The sequence below is a fragment of the Zonotrichia albicollis genome, chromosome 14 (genome assembly GCF_047830755.1).
Source record: "Zonotrichia albicollis isolate bZonAlb1 chromosome 14, bZonAlb1.hap1, whole genome shotgun sequence".
Taxonomy (NCBI): Eukaryota; Metazoa; Chordata; class Aves; order Passeriformes; family Passerellidae; genus Zonotrichia; species Zonotrichia albicollis.
The window spans coordinates 19,967,484-19,984,939 of NC_133832.1; the positions used below are offsets into that span (position 1 = coordinate 19,967,484).

General features: G+C 66.1%; 3 protein-coding genes across 4 annotated transcripts; 1 reads left to right on the top strand and 2 right to left on the bottom strand.

The window, feature by feature from the left end:
* Positions 1 to 718: 718 nt before the first annotated feature.
* Positions 719 to 6,366, top strand: SRPX2 (sushi repeat containing protein X-linked 2). 2 transcript variants are annotated; one of them, XM_074551691.1, is made up of 10 exons: positions 719 to 1,474; positions 3,170 to 3,253; positions 3,340 to 3,531; positions 3,636 to 3,812; positions 4,178 to 4,304; positions 4,444 to 4,565; positions 4,671 to 4,850; positions 4,958 to 5,091; positions 5,161 to 5,282; positions 5,535 to 6,366. In XM_074551691.1, exons 1-10 carry the CDS (start codon positions 1,414 to 1,416, stop codon positions 5,713 to 5,715), a joined length of 1,380 nt encoding a protein of 459 aa, XP_074407792.1. In that variant the 5' UTR covers positions 719 to 1,413; the 3' UTR covers positions 5,716 to 6,366. The 2 variants fall into 2 exon arrangements, with proteins under 2 accessions (XP_074407792.1, XP_074407790.1); XM_074551689.1 differs by lacking the exon at positions 719 to 1,474 and having other exon boundaries at positions 2,795 to 3,253.
* Positions 6,367 to 6,637: 271 nt separating this feature from the next.
* Positions 6,638 to 13,699, bottom strand: SYTL4 (synaptotagmin like 4). Its single transcript, XM_074551543.1, has 17 exons — positions 13,549 to 13,699; positions 12,677 to 12,824; positions 12,342 to 12,557; positions 11,705 to 11,814; positions 11,426 to 11,540; positions 11,159 to 11,266; positions 10,794 to 10,908; positions 10,597 to 10,687; positions 10,343 to 10,446; positions 10,161 to 10,247; positions 9,659 to 9,837; positions 9,372 to 9,474; positions 8,431 to 8,592; positions 7,911 to 8,016; positions 7,442 to 7,541; positions 7,054 to 7,262; positions 6,638 to 6,899 (listed from the first exon to the last, which is right to left on the bottom strand). Exons 2-17 carry the CDS (start codon positions 12,784 to 12,786, stop codon positions 6,757 to 6,759), a joined length of 2,058 nt encoding a protein of 685 aa, XP_074407644.1. The 5' UTR covers positions 12,787 to 12,824; positions 13,549 to 13,699; the 3' UTR covers positions 6,638 to 6,756.
* Positions 13,700 to 14,376: 677 nt separating this feature from the next.
* Positions 14,377 to 17,449, bottom strand: TRMT12 (tRNA methyltransferase 12 homolog). The gene is made up of 7 exons (XM_074551402.1): positions 17,153 to 17,449; positions 16,917 to 17,064; positions 16,654 to 16,843; positions 16,350 to 16,500; positions 16,170 to 16,279; positions 15,396 to 15,553; positions 14,377 to 15,288 (listed from the first exon to the last, which is right to left on the bottom strand). The coding sequence occupies exons 1-7, from the start codon at positions 17,260 to 17,262 to the stop codon at positions 14,848 to 14,850; spliced, it is 1,308 nt and encodes a 435-aa protein (XP_074407503.1). The 5' UTR covers positions 17,263 to 17,449; the 3' UTR covers positions 14,377 to 14,847.
* Positions 17,450 to 17,456: the final 7 nt, after the last annotated feature.

Genomic DNA, 17,456 nt, shown 5'->3' on the forward strand with positions numbered 1-17,456 from the left:
CCCCTGCTTGCCTCATGCCACTTCCTACCTGCCTGGCGCCACCCGCTGCCACCTCCCGCCTGTCCCGTGCCACACTGTGCCACCCCGTGCCACCCCTTGCCCGACCCCTGCCATCATTCCCTGCCTCCACGGTGCCACCTCCCGCCTGTCCCGTGCCTGTGCCACCTCCTGCGCGGTGCCAGCCAGCGCCAGTCCCTGTTCTCCTGCTGCAGCCCTGCCGTGCCCCACGCCGTGTCCAGGTGTCCAGCGGGACAGCCACCCCGCGCCCGGCACAAGGCACTGCCAGCACGCCAACAGCGCCGGGCTTCCTGCGCTCCGCGGGCTGAGCCCTGCCGGGGGTGTCCGGGGGTGTCCCGGGGTGTCCCCGGCCTGCGGAGGCTGCGGACCCCCCACCCCGGCAGCAGCAGCCCCTCCCGGCTGCCCTCTCCTGCCGGGACAGTCATTAATTAGCGCGCTCCCAGCCTGGCCGCCACATAATTAATTAGCCCATTGAGAGAACAGCACGTCCCCCCTGGCACACCCCACGGAGCGCTCCTACTTGTCCGTGCCAGCCCATCCCTGGCTTCTCTCTGCCCAACGGAGCCCCAGCCCCGGCTCCTGCCCCGCCTGCCCGACCCCACCGACCCCACCGGCCCCGGCTCCTGCCCTCCCTGTCCCGCGGAGCCCCAGCCCCATGCCCGACTCCTGCCCTCCTGCCCGACCCCAGCGGCCCCGGCTCCTGCCCCGCGGAGCCCCATGCCCGGCTCCTGCCCGACCCCAGCGGAGCCCCAGCCCCATGCCCGGCTCCTGCCCTCCTGCCCGACCCCAGCGGCCCCTGCCAAAGCGCTGCGGTCCCTGTTCCTCGGGGGCCGGGCTGCGGCAGGGAACAGACCCCAGCTGGAAGCGCTTTTCTCGGAGCCTTCCGTCTGCAGCGGGGTCTCTCCTCCCTCCCTCCTCCCCTCCCTCCCTTCGGCAGGGGGTGGGAAAGGGGACCTGGCTCCTGCGGTTTGCTGCTCGCCCCTGCAGGCCCCGCGTTCCCGGAGCCCGTCAGGGCTGGCACGGGCTCGGCTTGGCTCTCTCCTGTGTGCAAACAGGCTCCTGGCTCTTCTGCTCGCAGGAGAAAGCCTCTTACAACTTTTTAAAGCCCCGGAGAAGCAGGAGTCACGTCGGAAAACGGGAGATCCTGGGATTTATTATTTTTTACAATCTCATCATTTTGGGCCTGACTCACGGCTTTTGAATGTTTGGGATGGGCAGCCAAGGGGGAGAGTAAGTTTGCTCAGCAGAAGCGGAGCGGCCAGGCAGGAGGGCCAGACCTCTGTGCGGTGACAAGGCGGCAGAGGGGGCGTCCCCCTGCCTCCAGCCCCGCTCCATCCCCGCCAGGGCCCGCGGCCGCTCCCGGCCCCAGCACGGCGCAGGGCAGCCCGGCGCGGCATGGCAGCCCCGGTGCTGCTGCTGGCCCTCGCCAGGCTGGTGTCATCCACGTGGCACGAAGGTGAGTGCGGGCACCGCGGGCACCGCGGGCTCCCGGGGGCGGCAGCGTGCGCGGTCCCGCTCCTGCTGAGGGCTCCTGGTGGGAAGGGATGGAGGGTCCCGGGAAAGCGATGCCGGGGGAGCATCGGTGCCCGAGGAATGGGGAGGCTGTGCGGGTGAGCTCCGGGTACAGGCAGGAACCGAGGGGGTGCTGGCAGGCACCCAGGGAGGAGCAGAACGCCAGCCTGCCTTCCTCACACCCCGCCCGCCGCTGACTGCCGGCTCCCGCGGGGCCGCAGATGTGTGCTGGACCGAGCCCACGCTCCCGACCAACCCATGGCTGGGCGAGCAGCTCACGGGCTTTGTTTGGGGTGATTTCCCCTCCCTGCTCCCATCCCCTCCCTGGCCATGCGGCAGCACGCCTGAGGATGGATGCTCCTGCCCAGCGCGGCGGGGATGAGCCGGTCCCAGGTGAGAAGGAAAAGGCAGCACTGGCAGAGGAAGGGAACATCACCCTTAAATGGCACATCTGCTGCGGGGACACGCTGCACTCTGTCCCCAGGCCCCAGCCGGAGTCTTGGCAGCCTCCGCACAAACAGCTTCGTTCCCCAGGTCACGGATCCATCCCCACGGCGCCGTCCCTCCCCTCTGCTCCCCGAGGAACCACGGCAGCGTGAACGGGCAGCTGGATAAAGGCGCTGTGGAACGGGCGGGCTCGGGGGAGCCGCTCCACAGTGAAGTTCACTTTGGGAAGATCCGTAATGGAGTTTCCTGCCCGTGACGGGAGGGCTCCTGCTCGGGCTGCCCCGGCGGATATCCCCTTCCCAAAACGGGGCAGGGACGGGGGGACACGGTGCAGGCGCGGCGGGGCTGCCGCCTTTGGGGGTGCCCAGAACGAGCATCCCCGTGCCCAGGGCAGCGCCGAGCGCCGGGCGGGCGGCGAGGAGGGGGCAGCGCCGGCGGGGGCCGGCGGAAACGCGGCGGAAACGTGAGCTCAGTGCTGGGGAATGCCGCGGCCGGCCGAGGCGCCGAGGGGCCGCGGGCAAGGACGGCAGCCTGGCCCCTGCACGGCCCCATCCCCACCGCGAGCACCGTGCCCGTGAAGGGACAGAGAGGCCCGCAAGGATGGCACAGGGCTGTCCTCAGGCCCCCCTGCGCAGCACGGCTGGCCAGGGGCCCGCATCTCCGGCCCAGCCCCTCCAGCAGCTCCATCCTCCCCTGGAGAACGGGCAGGGGGCTGCACCCCCAGCAGCCCCGGGCCGGGCAGCGGGCTCGCCATCCCTTCCTGGGAGAGGAAACGGGCAGGAAAGGACAGGAAAGCGCAGGTACAGACAGGAAAGGGCAGACAAGGGCAGGCAAGGGCAGATAAGGGCAAGAAAGAGCAGCTTTCTTCCCTCCCTGGGGATGCCCCGTGGCAGCGGCGGTGCCATGGGAGCGGTGGAAGGGCTTCCCGGCAGCAGAAGCTGGGGGTCGGTGCCAGCCCACTCCGCGCCAGCGCCCGTTTCCTGCCACAACCGCGGCTGCCGCTGTTTAGTCTGCGGCTGGTGCCAGCGCCCTCCGTGCCACCGGGGACTGCGCTCCCGTCTGCCCGCTTTAACCCTTGACAGCAGCCCCAAGGACAGGCTCTGCCCGGGGCTGGGATTGCTCCTTGGCAGCCGCGGGACGCTTTGCAGCCATGAGCTGCCCCGCAGCCTGCTCGTCTCTTCCTTCCCGCCAGGCTCTGGCTACTACCTGGAGAGCCACACCAACGAGGTGTACGCAGAGGAACCCCCGCCTGAGCCCGCCCTGGATTACCGCCGAGGTAACAGCGCCCAGCCCACCCTCTGCGTCCTCGCGGGGCCACCGAGGCACTGCAGATCGCTCCGTCAGCTGCCCGCTCTCCCGCAGTGCCCCAGTGGTGCGCCACGCTCAGCATCCACCGCGGAGAGGCCACCTGCTACTCCCCGCGGGGCAGCTCGTACCGCAGCAGCCTGGGGACGCGCTGCGAGCTGAGCTGCGCCCGCGGCTACCGCCTGGTGGGCCCGAGCGCCGTGCAGTGCCTGCCCAGCCGCCACTGGTCGGGGATGGCCTACTGCCGACGTGAGTGTGTCCTGTCAGCATCCCCACAGCCCCCAGCCCTGGGGCTCTGCCCACCCGCACGGCCCGCAGCCGCTTCCCTGCCCTCTCTGCTCTCTCCATCCCAGAAATCCGGTGCCACGTGCTGCCCGCCGTGCTGCGGGGCTCCTACGTGTGCTCGGCAGGCGTGCAGATGGATTCCCGCTGCGACTACACCTGCCAGCCCGGCTACCAGCTGGAGGGCGACCGGAGCCGCGTCTGCATGGAGGATGGGCGCTGGAGCGGCAGCGAGCCAGTCTGTGTAGGTAAATCCTCACCCCGTGTTAGGTGAATCCTCATCCTGTGTCGGTGAATTCTCCCCTTGTGTAGGTAAATTCTCTCTCCGCACTGCTGGGGCACACAGGGGCTCATCACCCGTGCCTGGGGTGCCTGCAGGTGTCACCCCACAGCCAACCCGGGCATTCCTGCTCCTCTCTCCCTCGGGACCCCTGTCCCTGTCCCCGCAGTGCCGTTAGCCCTGAAGCACAGGCACCAGCCCGGCTCTGGGGCACCCGGCACTGGCTTTACAGCAGCTCCGGGTGGCTCCGAGGCTCTGGGGTGGTTCAACACTGCTCTCACAGCTCAGCCAGGGCACCCACAGGTTCCATGGATCCCTTTCTCCCTCTGGCAGACCTGGAGCCCCCCAAGATCCGCTGCCCAGACTCCCGGGAGCGCATAGCAGAGCCGGGCAAGCTGACGGCCACCGTGTACTGGGACCCGCCCCGGGTCAGGGACTCTGCTGACGGTGTCATCAAGAGGTGAGGGCAGGGATGCTGCGGGCACTGCCAGCTGGGCTGCGGGCCGTGCCAGGCACTGCCAGCGGGGGCTGCGGGCACTGCCAGCTGGGCTGCGGGCTGTACCCGGGGTGCCAATGGACAAACCGGTCTGTTGGGTCAGGGTGACGCTGCGGGGCCCGGAGCCCGGCTCGGAGTTCCCCGCAGGAGAGCATGTGATCCGCTACACCGCCCACGACCAGGCTTACAACCGCGCCAGCTGCAAGTTCAGCATCCGCGTCCACGGTGAGAGCGCTGCCGGGGGCGCTCGGGGCTGCCCCGGCTGCAGCCTGCGCTGGTGCCGCTGCAGGGCACCCAGCACCCACCCTCAGGCACCTTCTCCCTCCGCAGTGAGGCGCTGCCCTGTCCTCAAGCCCCCGCAGAACGGGTACATCTCCTGCACCTCCGACGGCAACAACTACGGCGCCACCTGCGAGTACCTGTGCGACGGGGGCTTCGAGCGGCAGGGCACCTCCCTGCGGGTGTGCCAGTCCAGCCAGCAGTGGACGGGCTCCCAGCCCCTCTGTGCCCGTAAGTGCAGGGCAGGACTCGGGCAGAGCTTTGGGTGCTGCCCTGTGGGTCCGAGGGGTGACGGGGGGCACCATGGCACCTCCCCGCACACTCGTGTCGTGCCCCAGCCATGCAGATCAACACGGACGTGAGCTCGGCCGCCAGCCTGCTGGATCAGTTCCACGAGAAGCGCCGCCTCTTGGTCATCTCGGCCCCCGACCCCTCGAACCGCTACTACAAGATGCAGATCTCCATGCTGCAGGTGAGCACAGGTGCCTGCTGCCCCCCGGCCCAGCTGCACAGCCAGCACCCCTCACTGCCCCCTCCACAGCAAGCTGCCTGCGGGCTGGACCTGCGGCACGTCACCATCGTGGAGCTGCTGGGACAGCCCCCGCACGAGGTGGGGCGCATCCGGGAGCACCGGCTGGCCCTGGGCATCATCGAGGAGCTCAGGTAGGGCAGGTGGGGCCTGCACAAGGGGACGGGGAACGGGAATGCCTCTAGCGATGGCAAAGCACGAGGTGGCAGCTGGGTTCACGAACGGCCCCTTTGTGCTGCACCGGAGGGTTCGTGCAGCAGGGGAACCCTGCAAGTCTGAGTGCAGCGGCACCAGGAAGGGATGGGAGCTCCTCTGCAGGAGAACCTGAGCGCGGCTGCGGGGCGGGCAGGCCCAGCGCCCTGAGCAGCCACGCCTCGCACCTGCAGGCGCTACCTGCACCTCACACGCTCGCACTTCAACGCCGTGCTGCTGGACAAGGCGGGCACAGACCGCGAGCGCTACATCTCCCCGGTGAGCCCCGACGAGCTGTTCGTGTTCATCGACACGTACCTGCTGAGCGAGCGGGAGGCGGCGCGGCGGGCACAGAGCGGGGACCCCTGCGAGTGACCCGCCCTGGACACCGCCCTCGCTGCTCTCCCAGTGCCCGCTGCAGAGCCGGAGCAGGGTGCCAGGGGGCTCGGGGCAAGGGGAGCCCTCCCTGGCTGCTCTGGCACACGGAACACAGGTGAGCAGGGGCTGTGTGCCAGCAGTGTCCCCTGCCCAGGCCAGGGGCTGTTTCCAGCTGGGCCATGGTTCAGCCCAACAGGACCCTGCTGGGAGACGCTGGAGGGCCCCTGCTCGAATCCAGGGCAGGGGGAGCCAGGAGCATGGCAGCGCAGGCCAGCCAGCAGTGCGACAGCCTCTAGCACAGCAGCTTCAGCCTCGCCACAGCTCACCCTCTGCACAACCTGGACCCGATGCCCCCCACTCTGAAAGCCCTGATTAAAAGCCAATGGCCCCACGCTCAGCAGAGCCCACAGCAGCCAGCCAGCGTGCAGTCCACCCTCAAGGGCTTGCCATCTCCCCTGGCACTCACTCCCTCGGCCACCACCCACGGGGAACCCTTTCTGGGAACTGCTTTGGCAGTAGAATATGAAGTTGAAATAAATAGATTTGTATAAAAAGTCAGTGCTGGCACATGTGTCACTGAGAGGCCTGGGGAACAAATGTTTCCTGGAGACCACAATCCCCAAACCCCCAGGCTGACCCCACACAGCTCCATCCACCCAGTGCTGCAGCTGGGGCTGGGCTCTGCATGGGGAACAGGGTGGAGAGGACAAGCAGAGAGCAGACTCTGGAACAGGGTGGTAGGAAAAAGAATGGGAAGAAATAAAAACACAATGACATTTAAAAGCATTTTGCCCAGGGGAGAAGAAGGGAGGGTTCACACGAACTGCAGTTCAGCCTGAAATCTGGTACAAGGCTTATGACAAGGGGAAAATGAAGCTTTAAATGAAGCTTGGCCAAGAAGACTTTCTGCCCAAGCCTGTTTAGAGAACGTCATGTTTATTAAAGTATAAGAAAAAAACCCAGCACATGTTTGGCTGCCTTGCCAGGCTGTGCAGCGAGCGTGGCTCCCAACAGCGGTGCCGGCCCTGGTGCCACAGCCTAGGGCCCCAGCCTGGCCATGGTGGAGCGCAGCTGGAGCGTCCCCTCTGCCCAGGAGCCCGGGTACTGGCACATCTTCTGCCACAGGTTCAGCTCCTCGCCCGTCGAGTCCATCCAGTCCACAGCCTGCCCGTTGCTCATGCCTGGGAAAGGGAGGGCAGAGGTGGCTGCTGGGGCAGCCTGGTGCCCGCAGCACAGCCCCTGCTGTGCCCGGGTATGAGTGGTGCAGCTCTCACCAGTGCCCATCCCCAGCCCCACAGGTTGCTGTGCCAGGGCTGTGAGGGGTGCAGCTCTCACCAGTGCCCGCCCCCAGGCGCACTCCCCCCAGGAAGTCGTTGCTGGACAGCGGCTCCCGGTCCCAGACCGTCAGCTCCAGGCACAGGTGCTGCAGCTCCTCGGCCTTGATGCCGTTGTAGACAAAGGTGTGGTTGTAGTGAGGGTTCAGGGTCTTCTTCACCACGGGCGTCTTCCTCTTGGAGGCTTTGTTCTTGTGTGGCAGGAGGTAGCTGGGGGAGCAGCCCTTGGTTAGCAGCACACGGGTACCTCAGCACCCCAGGACCTGGCCTGGAGCCCCCTCCTGCCTGTCCTGGCAGGGCTCAGCAAGAAGGACTGTGACACCCTGCTCCTCCTTTGGGAATACAGCCAGGAAGGACAGTGCCCTCCTCACCCCAGGACCCTCACTCACCCCTTGACAAAGCTGTCTGAGGTCCCTCCTGACTTGGCTGCTGTCAGGTTCTTGGCTTCTTTGATCCACACCTGGAGCTCACCGCCTTCCCCTGTTTTGCCTAGGAAAAACCCAACACAGTAGAAATTAATCCAATTTAATTTCTACCACTGCAAACTTCTGGAAAGTTCCTGCTGAGCATCCTTCATCCCAGAGGGAGGTGCAGAGCCTGGACTGGCATCTCCTCTTGCCTTCCCCTGTATTGGCCCAGCCTGCTGAGGGCAAAGGCAGACAAAATTGCTTCATGCAGGGCCCAGTGGCCCAGCCCCAGGGAAGTACTGAGATGGTTCAGGGAGCCTGAGGACAGCCAGAGCAGCTTTGCAGAGAAAGCTGCAGTGGCACCACCCAAAAACCCCATCCAGAGCCAGCCTGCACGGCCAGGAGCAGGCCCTGCAGGGCTCCACACTGATCCCAGAGCTTCAGCACTCACCTTTCCTGCCATTGCCAGCCCCAGGATGCTTGGCAGATGGGATGTACTTCATGGAGACAACCAGCTCCCCCTTGTACTGGTGGAGACCAGCAGCATCTGCCCCAATCTGCCAAGAGGTGAGAATTACCAACCCCTGCAGCGGAGCCATGGCACACACAGTGACAGCCTGGTGTGCAGCACCTCCCCAGGCTGGGACAAAGGACTTGGCCTCTCCTAGCTGTGGCTGAGCTGGCACAATTGCCTGCCAACCCTCCCCAGCATGACCAGTGCAGCACAGCTCCTCTGGGATCTTATTCTGGCCCAATCACCTGACAAGGAGAGGGAAGCCAGGCTCAAGGCAGATTTTCCCTTTTTTACTACAACAGCACTGCTGTCTGCATCTGGGGTTTCTCTATCTCCAAACATTTGATTTGGCACAAGCCTTTGGCAATGCTCGGCTGAGGTCTCCACACCCCTGTGCCCACCCAGGGCTGCACCCCAGCAGGAGCAGGCAGGGGGGCTGTGGGCAGCAGGGGCACACCTTGCCGTGCAGGGGCAGGAACTCCTCCAGGTGGCTCTCCAAGTTCCAGGCCCCCAGAGGCACCTCTGCCTCCCCCAGGAAGGTGTTGCGGCCGAAGCGGTCGTGGTGCCACACCGAGAACTGCAGCGTCCTCGCCAGCAGCAGGGACCTGCTAATCTCATACTGGGGAGAGCGAGAGAGAGAGAGAACCACTGGTGAGCAGGCAGGGCAGGGCAGGGCAGGCCTGGCAAACTCCATCAGCCCACGAGCACGAGAGGAGACAGAGCACAATGGATGTGCACAGGAGCCTGCTCCTCTTTCCTTCCATCCCTGCCAGAACCTGAGAGTCCCAGGGCAGAGGTGCAGGAAGGAGCCTGTGCTCTCCCAGCCCTTGCAGCCAGGACTCACAGCACCCAGCCATCCCACCACCAGCAGAGCTCTGCCAGACCACAGAGCCTCAGGTGGTCAGAGCACAAGACCTCAGCAAATCTGGCTGTGGGAGCCTGAAAACCAAACCACAGCTCTCACTTCCTGCTGTGCAAGAGTGCCTGGCCTCAGAGCTGCACTGCCAGACTCAGGGACAGGCACACAGCAGGGATGGTGAAGGGCAGTGCCAAGGTGCTCTGCCCCGGGGCCCAGAGTTTATCTCTGTCCCTGTGGCTGCTGCCCTCCCTCCCTCCTGCCATTGTAACATGGCTCCAGGGCTAGGAAGCCCTTGGAAAGAAACACCCAGGGTAAGCAGGATGCCCCTGCTCTGGGAATGCCCCAGGAAGCAGGGACATGTCGTGTGACACAGTCACACCTGCAGCTGTGCCTCCACGCACCGTGGCACTGGGGGCTGGCAGCACAGCCAGGGCACAGCTGGGAGTGCAGAGACCCACTGCAGGGTGAGGAGCTCACCCCTCCCGTGCTTGTTCCAGCAGCATCCCTGAGCAGCAGCAGCCCAGCCCAGCCCCTCTCACCTTCAGCAGCTCGTTGTACAGGGGGTTGATGGTGTTGCGTTTGATGGTCGTTTTGCGCTTCCCTTGCCGGGATTTGTCAGGCAGCAGGTAGGTCTTCACATAGCTGAGGGGAGAACAGGCAGCACTTAACAAGCCCCCCACAATTCATCCTCCCAGCTCCCCAGGGCAGCCCCAGACCTCCTGCCTCACCAGGACCCTCCCACTTACAGCTCCCATCTCTGGTGGGCACCCACCACCCAGCCGGGCACCCCCAGTGGTGGCAGCAGCCATGGCCCCCCTGCTCTCACGGGTTGGAGCGCCTCCTGCCCTCGTCCCCAAAGGCCAGCTGGCGACACTCCTTCACGTGGATGAACAAGGTCTGCGTCTTCTCCTCGTAGCTCAGGGAGAAGGAGATGCCCCCGGTGACAGCCACGCTGCCAAAGTCGCCGGCCTCGCTGTAAATGCTGACCATGCTGCCCAGTGTGCTCTGCAGGACAAGGCAGGGCTGGGCTGGCACAGCATCACCTGACAGGCCCTCCTCATCCTCAGCAAGGTTACTCCCTGTGCCTCCTCTGCACAGCCTCCCTCACCTCCTCGTGCCTGGGGATGGCCACACACAGCAGACTGGAAGAGAGCTGAGTCTCTGCATTTTGATTCCCTTCTAGGGGAACAAGCCCCCTCACACAAGGCCCTTTCCCCTTCCCTCCAGGAGCTGCCTGCCCTGCGTCCCTCCCACCCAAGCCTCTGGCACTGCCTCTCTCCATCCCTCCTCCCAGAGCAGATCAGAGCAGGGCCATGCCCCTGGCTCACCGAGGAGGTGCCGCTGCGCATGCTGCCCCGGGCCACGCGCTGCCGGTGGATCTCCACCAGGTTATCGATGTCCTCCTCCTCCTCCTCCTGCAAGGACAGGGACGAGCCGCCAGTGAGGGGCACAGCCAGCTGACACTCGGCTCCTCCAGCTGGCAGCCATCTCCCCGCACTCAGGGTCTCACCAGCTCCATGTTGAGGCCAGGCACTGACTTGCTCCTGTCCCCCAGAGAGCCACCTTCCCCCACCAGGTCCTCGGGGCGCAGGTCGATCACGGACTTGGTGTAGTCTGCACGAGAGGGGTGAACAGTGGCACTGAGCAGGGCTAGCAGAGCCCAGGGGGCTGCCCCAGGCTCTCCCAGCTGCACTGGAAGCCCTTCCCAGCCCAGGGAGCAGGAGCTGCCCACCCTGGCCGTGTCAGCACCCGCACATCTCTCACCCGCAGGCCTCACCACCCGCCGGGGGTTCTTCTTGAATATCGTTTCCTGCTCGTCCGCCAAGGTGCTGCTGCGGGTCCCCACGGTGGCATCCTGGGCAGGAAGAGTCCCCTCAGAGCAGGGCAGGGCTGGGAGCCCTGTGTGTGCCCAGCCCCACGCCCCAGGACAGGGCTGAGCCTGCCGGAGCAGCGTCACGCACCCGTCCATCAGAGAACGCCTTCTTGGAGCGCACAGGGAGGGTCAGGCTGGAGGCAGCAGGTCCTGCTGGCCCAACAGCCTGTTTTCCAGGGATGGCTCTCTCCAGGGAGTTCCTCCTGTGGCAAACACAGAAAGCTCTGTCCCAGGCCACAGGCACAGCTGGCAGAGACAGTGCTGGCCAGGAAATGCCACTTGAGCTGCCTGCAGCAGCCTGGGAGCAGAGCACCTTCCTGCCCAGGGACAGGCTTCAGCCAGCCTGAGGAGCCAGCTTCCCCTCACTAGGCTGAGAAAAACACACTTCAGATGAAGGTCCCATCCTCTGCCAGCCAGTGTTGCCAAGGACAGCCCACCCCAGGATCCTCTCACCTGGCCCCCACATCAGCAGGACTAGGTCTGTAGCTGTCCAGGCTCATGTTTTCCATGGACTCTGTGTCGCTTTTGCCATCCCGAGGCTCTGAGGCATCTGGAAACAAACTGCAGACAAGCAAAACCACAGGTATGTCCTGTTTGGCGAGGAGGTCGGTCTGACAGAGCTCCTGTGCCACCATGATCCACATGGGGCAGCAGATTGCTCTCAAACCTGCAGCAGATGAGAGCCGCTGCTGGAGCACGGGGGACAGCAGGGATTCTTACCTGGACCCCTCCCGGGGCGCAGGGGGGCTCGGCTGCCGGGCTGCAGAGGAGCTTTTAGGCTCGCTGAGCTGGGCTTTCTGGAGCAGGGTTTGTCCCACAGTCTCTCTTTTGCTGGCTGGAAGCAGAGAGGCATCAGGAGGAGCACTGCTCCAAGCTCACCCATTGCCTGGAGCAGAAGGTGCTCTAATGCAGCTCCAGACTGGGCAGAGGTGCACTGGGGGAAGCTGGAGCACCCCAGAAGCATGGGCTGGGGGAGAGGGCTCTGCTGTGGCACCCTACCTGCCGGCCTGTGCCGCAGGGACAGCCGCACCATGTCGCTGCCCAGGTGGTTGGCGAAGCGGTTCACCCTCTGGTCATAGAACCAGTCACCCGTTGTCTTCTTCAGCTCCCTGCAGGCCAGGGGTGGTGGGGCAGTCAGGGGCAGGAGGGCTGTCTGCTGTGCCCCAACCCACCCTGGGTGCTGCCACAACCCAGCAACGCTGGCACAATGGGCACAATCAGCAGGTGACTGGGCAGGGACCAGCATTCACCGGGCAGCTGACAGGCTCAGCTACATCCTCAGCAAACACGGGAGCAAGCAGAGTTTTGTTTGTAGGACAGGGGAGGTCAAAAGGGAGGAAACCTGGGATGCTTGAAACACAGGCTGTGCAAGGGGCACAGGGGGATGCTGCAGTCAGCTCAGGGGGTGAAGGAGCAGGACATGAAGGAGACACAAGAGTGGGGTAGGACCCATTTCTCCATCACCCAAACATGGGAACCCTCCCCAGGAGTTACAGCAGAGCAAGCTGCCCTGCACTGGGCAGAAGCAGCCAGGCCAGGAAAGGCTGGCCGTGGGTATCAAGTTGAGGCAACTGAGAGGAGGAAGGGGACAGGATGGATGTACAGAATGTCCCTGCTGCTTGTCCAGGCTACTCACGCCTCCTTGGAGCAGACTTTGCAGCGCCAGGAGCCGCTGGGGCTGTAGGAGCGGCAGTCCCGACACACCAAGTGGTTGCAGCCCCGGCAGGTGTTGGCCTTGGGGCTGAGGCGGCCCAGGCTCTGCTGGCAGCGGGCGCAGGTCCGCTCGCTGTAGCGCTGGCTGCCCCGCTTGGCTCCCCTGCGCCGGATCTCCAGCAGCTCATTCTTCAGGCGCCTGTCAGAGCCACACCAGGAGCGGTCAGAGGGGCCCGGGGGGGACACCCGTCACCCTCACTGCCACTCATCGCCCGCTTCCAGAGCAGAGCGGGGAAGCAATTCCAGCCGCGCTCGCACCTGATCCTCCTCTCCTCTGCCTTGCGGAGCTCCTCGTCGCGCTGCAGGACCTGCAGGATCAGATCTCGCTCCACGTCCGACAGGAAGGACAGGTCCACAGCCTCCGACATCGCTCCACCCGGGCTGCCTGGCGCTCACCGGCTGCCAGCTAGGGACGTGCCAGCTGCTGAGGTGCCCCGTGCCCGCTGCCGGGGCCGGACGGGGCACCCGGGACACCGGCCCGCCCGCCGCCCCACCGCCCTGCCCCGGGCCGGGCTCGGGCCGCCTGCCAGCCCCGGTGACCTCAGCCGGCTCCGTGGGACCGCGCTGCCGCCCAGCACCCGCGGCAGCCCCGGCAGGAAGGAGCCGCTCCGGGCTGCCCCTCCCTCCCTGGAGCGCACCGGGGCTCGGAGCTGCCCGGGAGCCGCCGGAGGAGCCGCCGGGAGCGGGCGCGCCCCAGGACCCGCGGCAGGGACAGGATCCGCCGGCAGGGACAGGATCCGCCTGCAGCGGCGGCACCGGGACGGAGCCGGAGCGCTCGTTCGGGGGCTGCAGCCGCTCCCCGCTCCCGCCCGGCTCGGCGGAACCGGCGGGAGGGACCTTCCCGTCCCCGCAGCCGCGCTCCCGCGTCCCTCGGGAAGGAGGCGGCGGCGGGACGGACCCCAGACTCCTCTCTCGGGGAAAGGGGGTCCGGGACCGGGGGCACCGCGTTCCCAGCGCGGCCACCGGGACTGGGAAGTGCCCCCGCCCGGGGACACCGCGGCTCGACCCCCGGACCACAGAGGGACCCCCGGCTCCCCCGCAGCGGAGGAACCCCCGGTGCCCCGCCAGGGGAGGATCCCCCGGTTGCCCCGCCGGGACAGCGCCGCCCGACCCCCCGCTCATCCCGGTACCTGCAGCGGCTCCGGCCGGCGCCTCCCGGCAGCGGGAGGGGGAGCCGGGAGGGGAGGGCGGTGCCGGTGCCTTAAAGGAGCCGTGCCGGCCGCACCTGCAGCACCGACGGGGCGGCCCGTGCGGGAGGCGGTGCCCGCTGCCCCCCAGCCCCTTCCCGCCCCAGCACCCCCGGCAGAGCTGCGGCTCCGGTCCCGCGGGCCCTTTCCCCGGTGCCCTGGCTGGGTGGGCGGCCTGTCCCGGAGAGCACAGAGCGCACCGACACCGAACTGCGGGAACCCCCGGCAGCCCCGAGGAGGAGCCCAGGCCGCGGCCGCGGTGTCCCCGCCGCAAGGCTCCAGCGCTGCCCTTGTCCTTGGCGGCAGAGATACGGGTCCTGCAGGGTGCCTGGTCCCTGCCCCCTGCACAGGCACCGGGGAACCGAGCGCACGCGGCTGGCCGGGACGAGGGGCTCCACCCGAGGGGAGGCGGCGGCTGCTCGCCACGCAGGACAGCGGGGGAGGCCGCCTGGGTGCAGCCCCGAGGCAAACGAGAGGACGCGGCTCTGCCCACACTTTCGGCCGCACCCCGGGGATGGGAAGCGATGCGACACTGACACAGTGGAAAAAACCGCGGAGACTTCAAAGGGCCAGCGGGAGCTTCCTCCTGGGGCAGGGGTTCGCTCCACAGGGAGTGCACAGAACTGATGTAGAGGGCTTTGGGCTTGCAGGCAGGCAGTGCCACAGAGGCTTTGCTCCCTGAGCCCCTCCACACACCACACTAGGACCCAAAGTCCCCAGGCCAGACCCCCACGCTTGCACCAGTGTTCACGTTTTAACTGGACACCAACAAAAGGTGATGAGAAACATCTTTATTTCTGAAAAAAAAAATAAGAAGCAAACAAGATGAACAGACTTGCTTCCAGTACATTAAAAAAACATGCTGGTAAATACAAGCACAAAGCTTGTCCCTGACCTGCTGAAATGAACCCAGCAGGAACCCAAGGCTTCTCAGCACTCTGTGGCTCTCTCCTGTGTGAAAATGGGGCTCAATGTGCTACCACGTGTCCAAGACCTGGGCAGGACTGGCAGAGCCAGGGTAGAACACTGGCACTCTGAGCCCCAGCTTGCTCCACCCTTGTCTGGATCCTGACGGGATCCGCCATGGGGAGCACAGCCCTGGGTGCCCTGGGCACGGGGAGGCACTGCTGGGCAGTGCTGCAGCCTGGGAACTAGGGGACACAAGGCACCTCCAGGCTGGCAGCAGGACACTGCTGGCCACCCTCCCAAGGGAGCTGGAGCCCCAGCAGTGCCCGTGCCCCACTAAACAGGCAGCACAGGCCGGCACTCGAGGTCCAGCACGAGGTGATGCACGTGTGGCGCGTAGGACTTCACCGGCTCGATGTGCAGGACGCTGCTGCGCCACGGCCGCCCGTGCAGCTCTGCCAGCAGCCCCTGGATGCGTGTGGCCGTGCCTTCAGCCCAGCTCTGCCACTCGGGCCTGAGCCTGGCCCCCAGAGTCTCCTCCCCACCATGCTGTGCTGGGTGCTGTGCCTCTCCCCCAGGGCTGGCTGCCTCCGGAGAGCCCCGCTCAGCCAGCAGCACCGCGCTCTGTGGCGTGGCTGGGTGAGTCTCCACGTTGTGGTGGATGTGCAGAACCCCACCCGTGTCCTTCTTCAGGACACGGCAGGCCACGGGCCAGCCTTCCTCCGAGCTGGGGATCAGCCCCAGGTTCACCCTGTCGGCCACGTCCCGCAGCTGCAGCTGGGGACAGAGCAGAGGTGAGGGGATGCAGCCTGGGGCAGAGCAGAGGTGACTGGATGCCCGCAGGAGCGGTCCCGCGGCCTGGCCTGGCCCGGCCCAGCGCTCACCTGCCGGCTGTCCCCGCAGTGGATGTGGCAGCGATCCCGCACCCCATTCAGCACCAGGCTCCTGTGCAGGGCCTCCACGGCGTGGCTGTTCCACTCACAGGCGTGGACAAAGGCGGCTCCCGCGTGCACCAGGAAGGGCAGTGTGAAATAGCCGATGCCTGCAGGCAGGAGGCGGCAGTGGCTGAGGGCAGGGACCTCCAGAGACCTACACTCCTCCCCGAGGGCATGGCAGGATGCACACTGCCGCCCTGCCTCTCCAGGTCTGCTTTGCTCTGGGTCAGAGAAAGCCCAAACACTGGAAAAATGGAAATTTATCCTTCCCTCTTCTGCAAAAGCAAAATCTGCCTTGAAAAATGTTTAGAGGGGTTTATTTTACCTTCAGTCTTTGGCCATCAGGTGGAGACCTGCCTGGCTCTACAGAAGCATCCATATTACTGTTTAGTTTGATTAATCTAGAGCAGTTTTGTGGGTGCCATGTCCTTTCAGTGTGGCACAAATGGGAAGGACTAACTTCCTTAATCACAAACAGTGTGAAATCTTTCCCCTGGATCCCCAGGGTGATTTGGAGGTGATTCCCCAAAGCAGCACTAGGCACAGAGCCTGAGAACAGGACACCCTAAGTGTCCAGAGACTACAGGGACACAGGCAGGACAGCAGTGCCAGCATAGCTGCAGGGCTCACAGATAAGACAGGAGCTCTAAGCCTGAGTATTTTTCATAAGCTGGAAATGACATTTCATGTCTACCTGGATGCCATCAGCACCTCCTCCATTACCTGCATAGAGGTCCACCACGACCTCCCCGGAGCAGGGCAGTGAGGCCACACGCAGCTTCTCGGTGATGTTTCCCGGGGAGAACATGCACTTGGTCACGTCGAAGGTGTACCTGGAAGACCCCGTGCAGAAAGTGAGAGCAGTCCTTTCCCCACCAGCCGCACCCTGCAGCTCCTGCCCACCTGATGCCGTTGTCCACGTGCTCCACCCAGCCGTGCTGGCCCAGCAGCAGGGTGACCCTGGGGCTCCTCATCCCATCCGGCATCACCCGTCCTCGCCTGGCCACCCGCCGGGCCCCCAAAGCTTTGGCGACCGTCTCCCAGAGCGCTGGGCCTGCAACACAGCAGCGGGGAGACGGGGATGGTGTGGGCCGGGCTGGGCTGGGGCAGGCAGCCCTGCTGGCCTTACCCAGCCTCTCCCGGGACAGGGAGAGCCCTGCTCTCCTTACCCAGCCTCTCCCGGGAGAGGCAGCCCTGCTCTCCTCACCCAGCCTCTCCCAGGGCTCAGCCCTGAAGCTGTCCTCGCTCAGCAGCACCAGGTCCCCGTGCCTCTGCCAGGAGTGCGGCACGTCCCGCTCCAGCTCCTCGGACCAGCCGGGCCCCAGCAGCCGCCGCAGCTCCTCCCGCAGCCTCTGGGCCGGCGAGCGCCGGCGGGCGGCCCTGGAGGGGAACGGGTCCTGCGGCAGGGCCGTGCCACGGGCTGGGCACCACCGCCGCAGGCAGGGCTCGGGGCAGGGCGGCTGGGCTCACCTGGATCCCGAGCAGCTCACACGGCACCTCCCGGGGCAGGCAGAGCTGGGACAGCTTCTCCGGCAGCAGCGGCACGGCCACGCGGCCCCCCGGCACCCGCTGCAGCCCGTAGCGCCCGTCCAGGAGCCGCTCCTGTTCCAGCCACTGCCTGCACGGCCAGGCGGAGTCACCCTTCCCAGCCCCAGAGGCTCCGGCTGCTCCGGAGCGGCACAGGGCTGCCATCCCCATGCCCTCACCTGAGGCGCTGGGCGAACCTCGGCTCTGTGGCCAGCGCGGGGACACCCGTGGGCACAGCCGTGGGCACAGCCATGGGGACCGCCATGGGAACCTCCGTGCCGTCCATCATGCCGAGCCCCGGGCGGTGTTAGGCTCGCCAGGGGCTGTGCCTTGGGGCCGGTGCTCGAAACAGCATCCCTGAGGATGGGGTGCCGCCCGGAGGCCGCTCCCGGTGCCAGGGGATCACCGAGGCCGCCGCCGCCCCGCCCGGGGAGTCCCGGCACCCGCACCCCGCTGCCGCTGGTGCCGCGTTTCCCGCCGGAG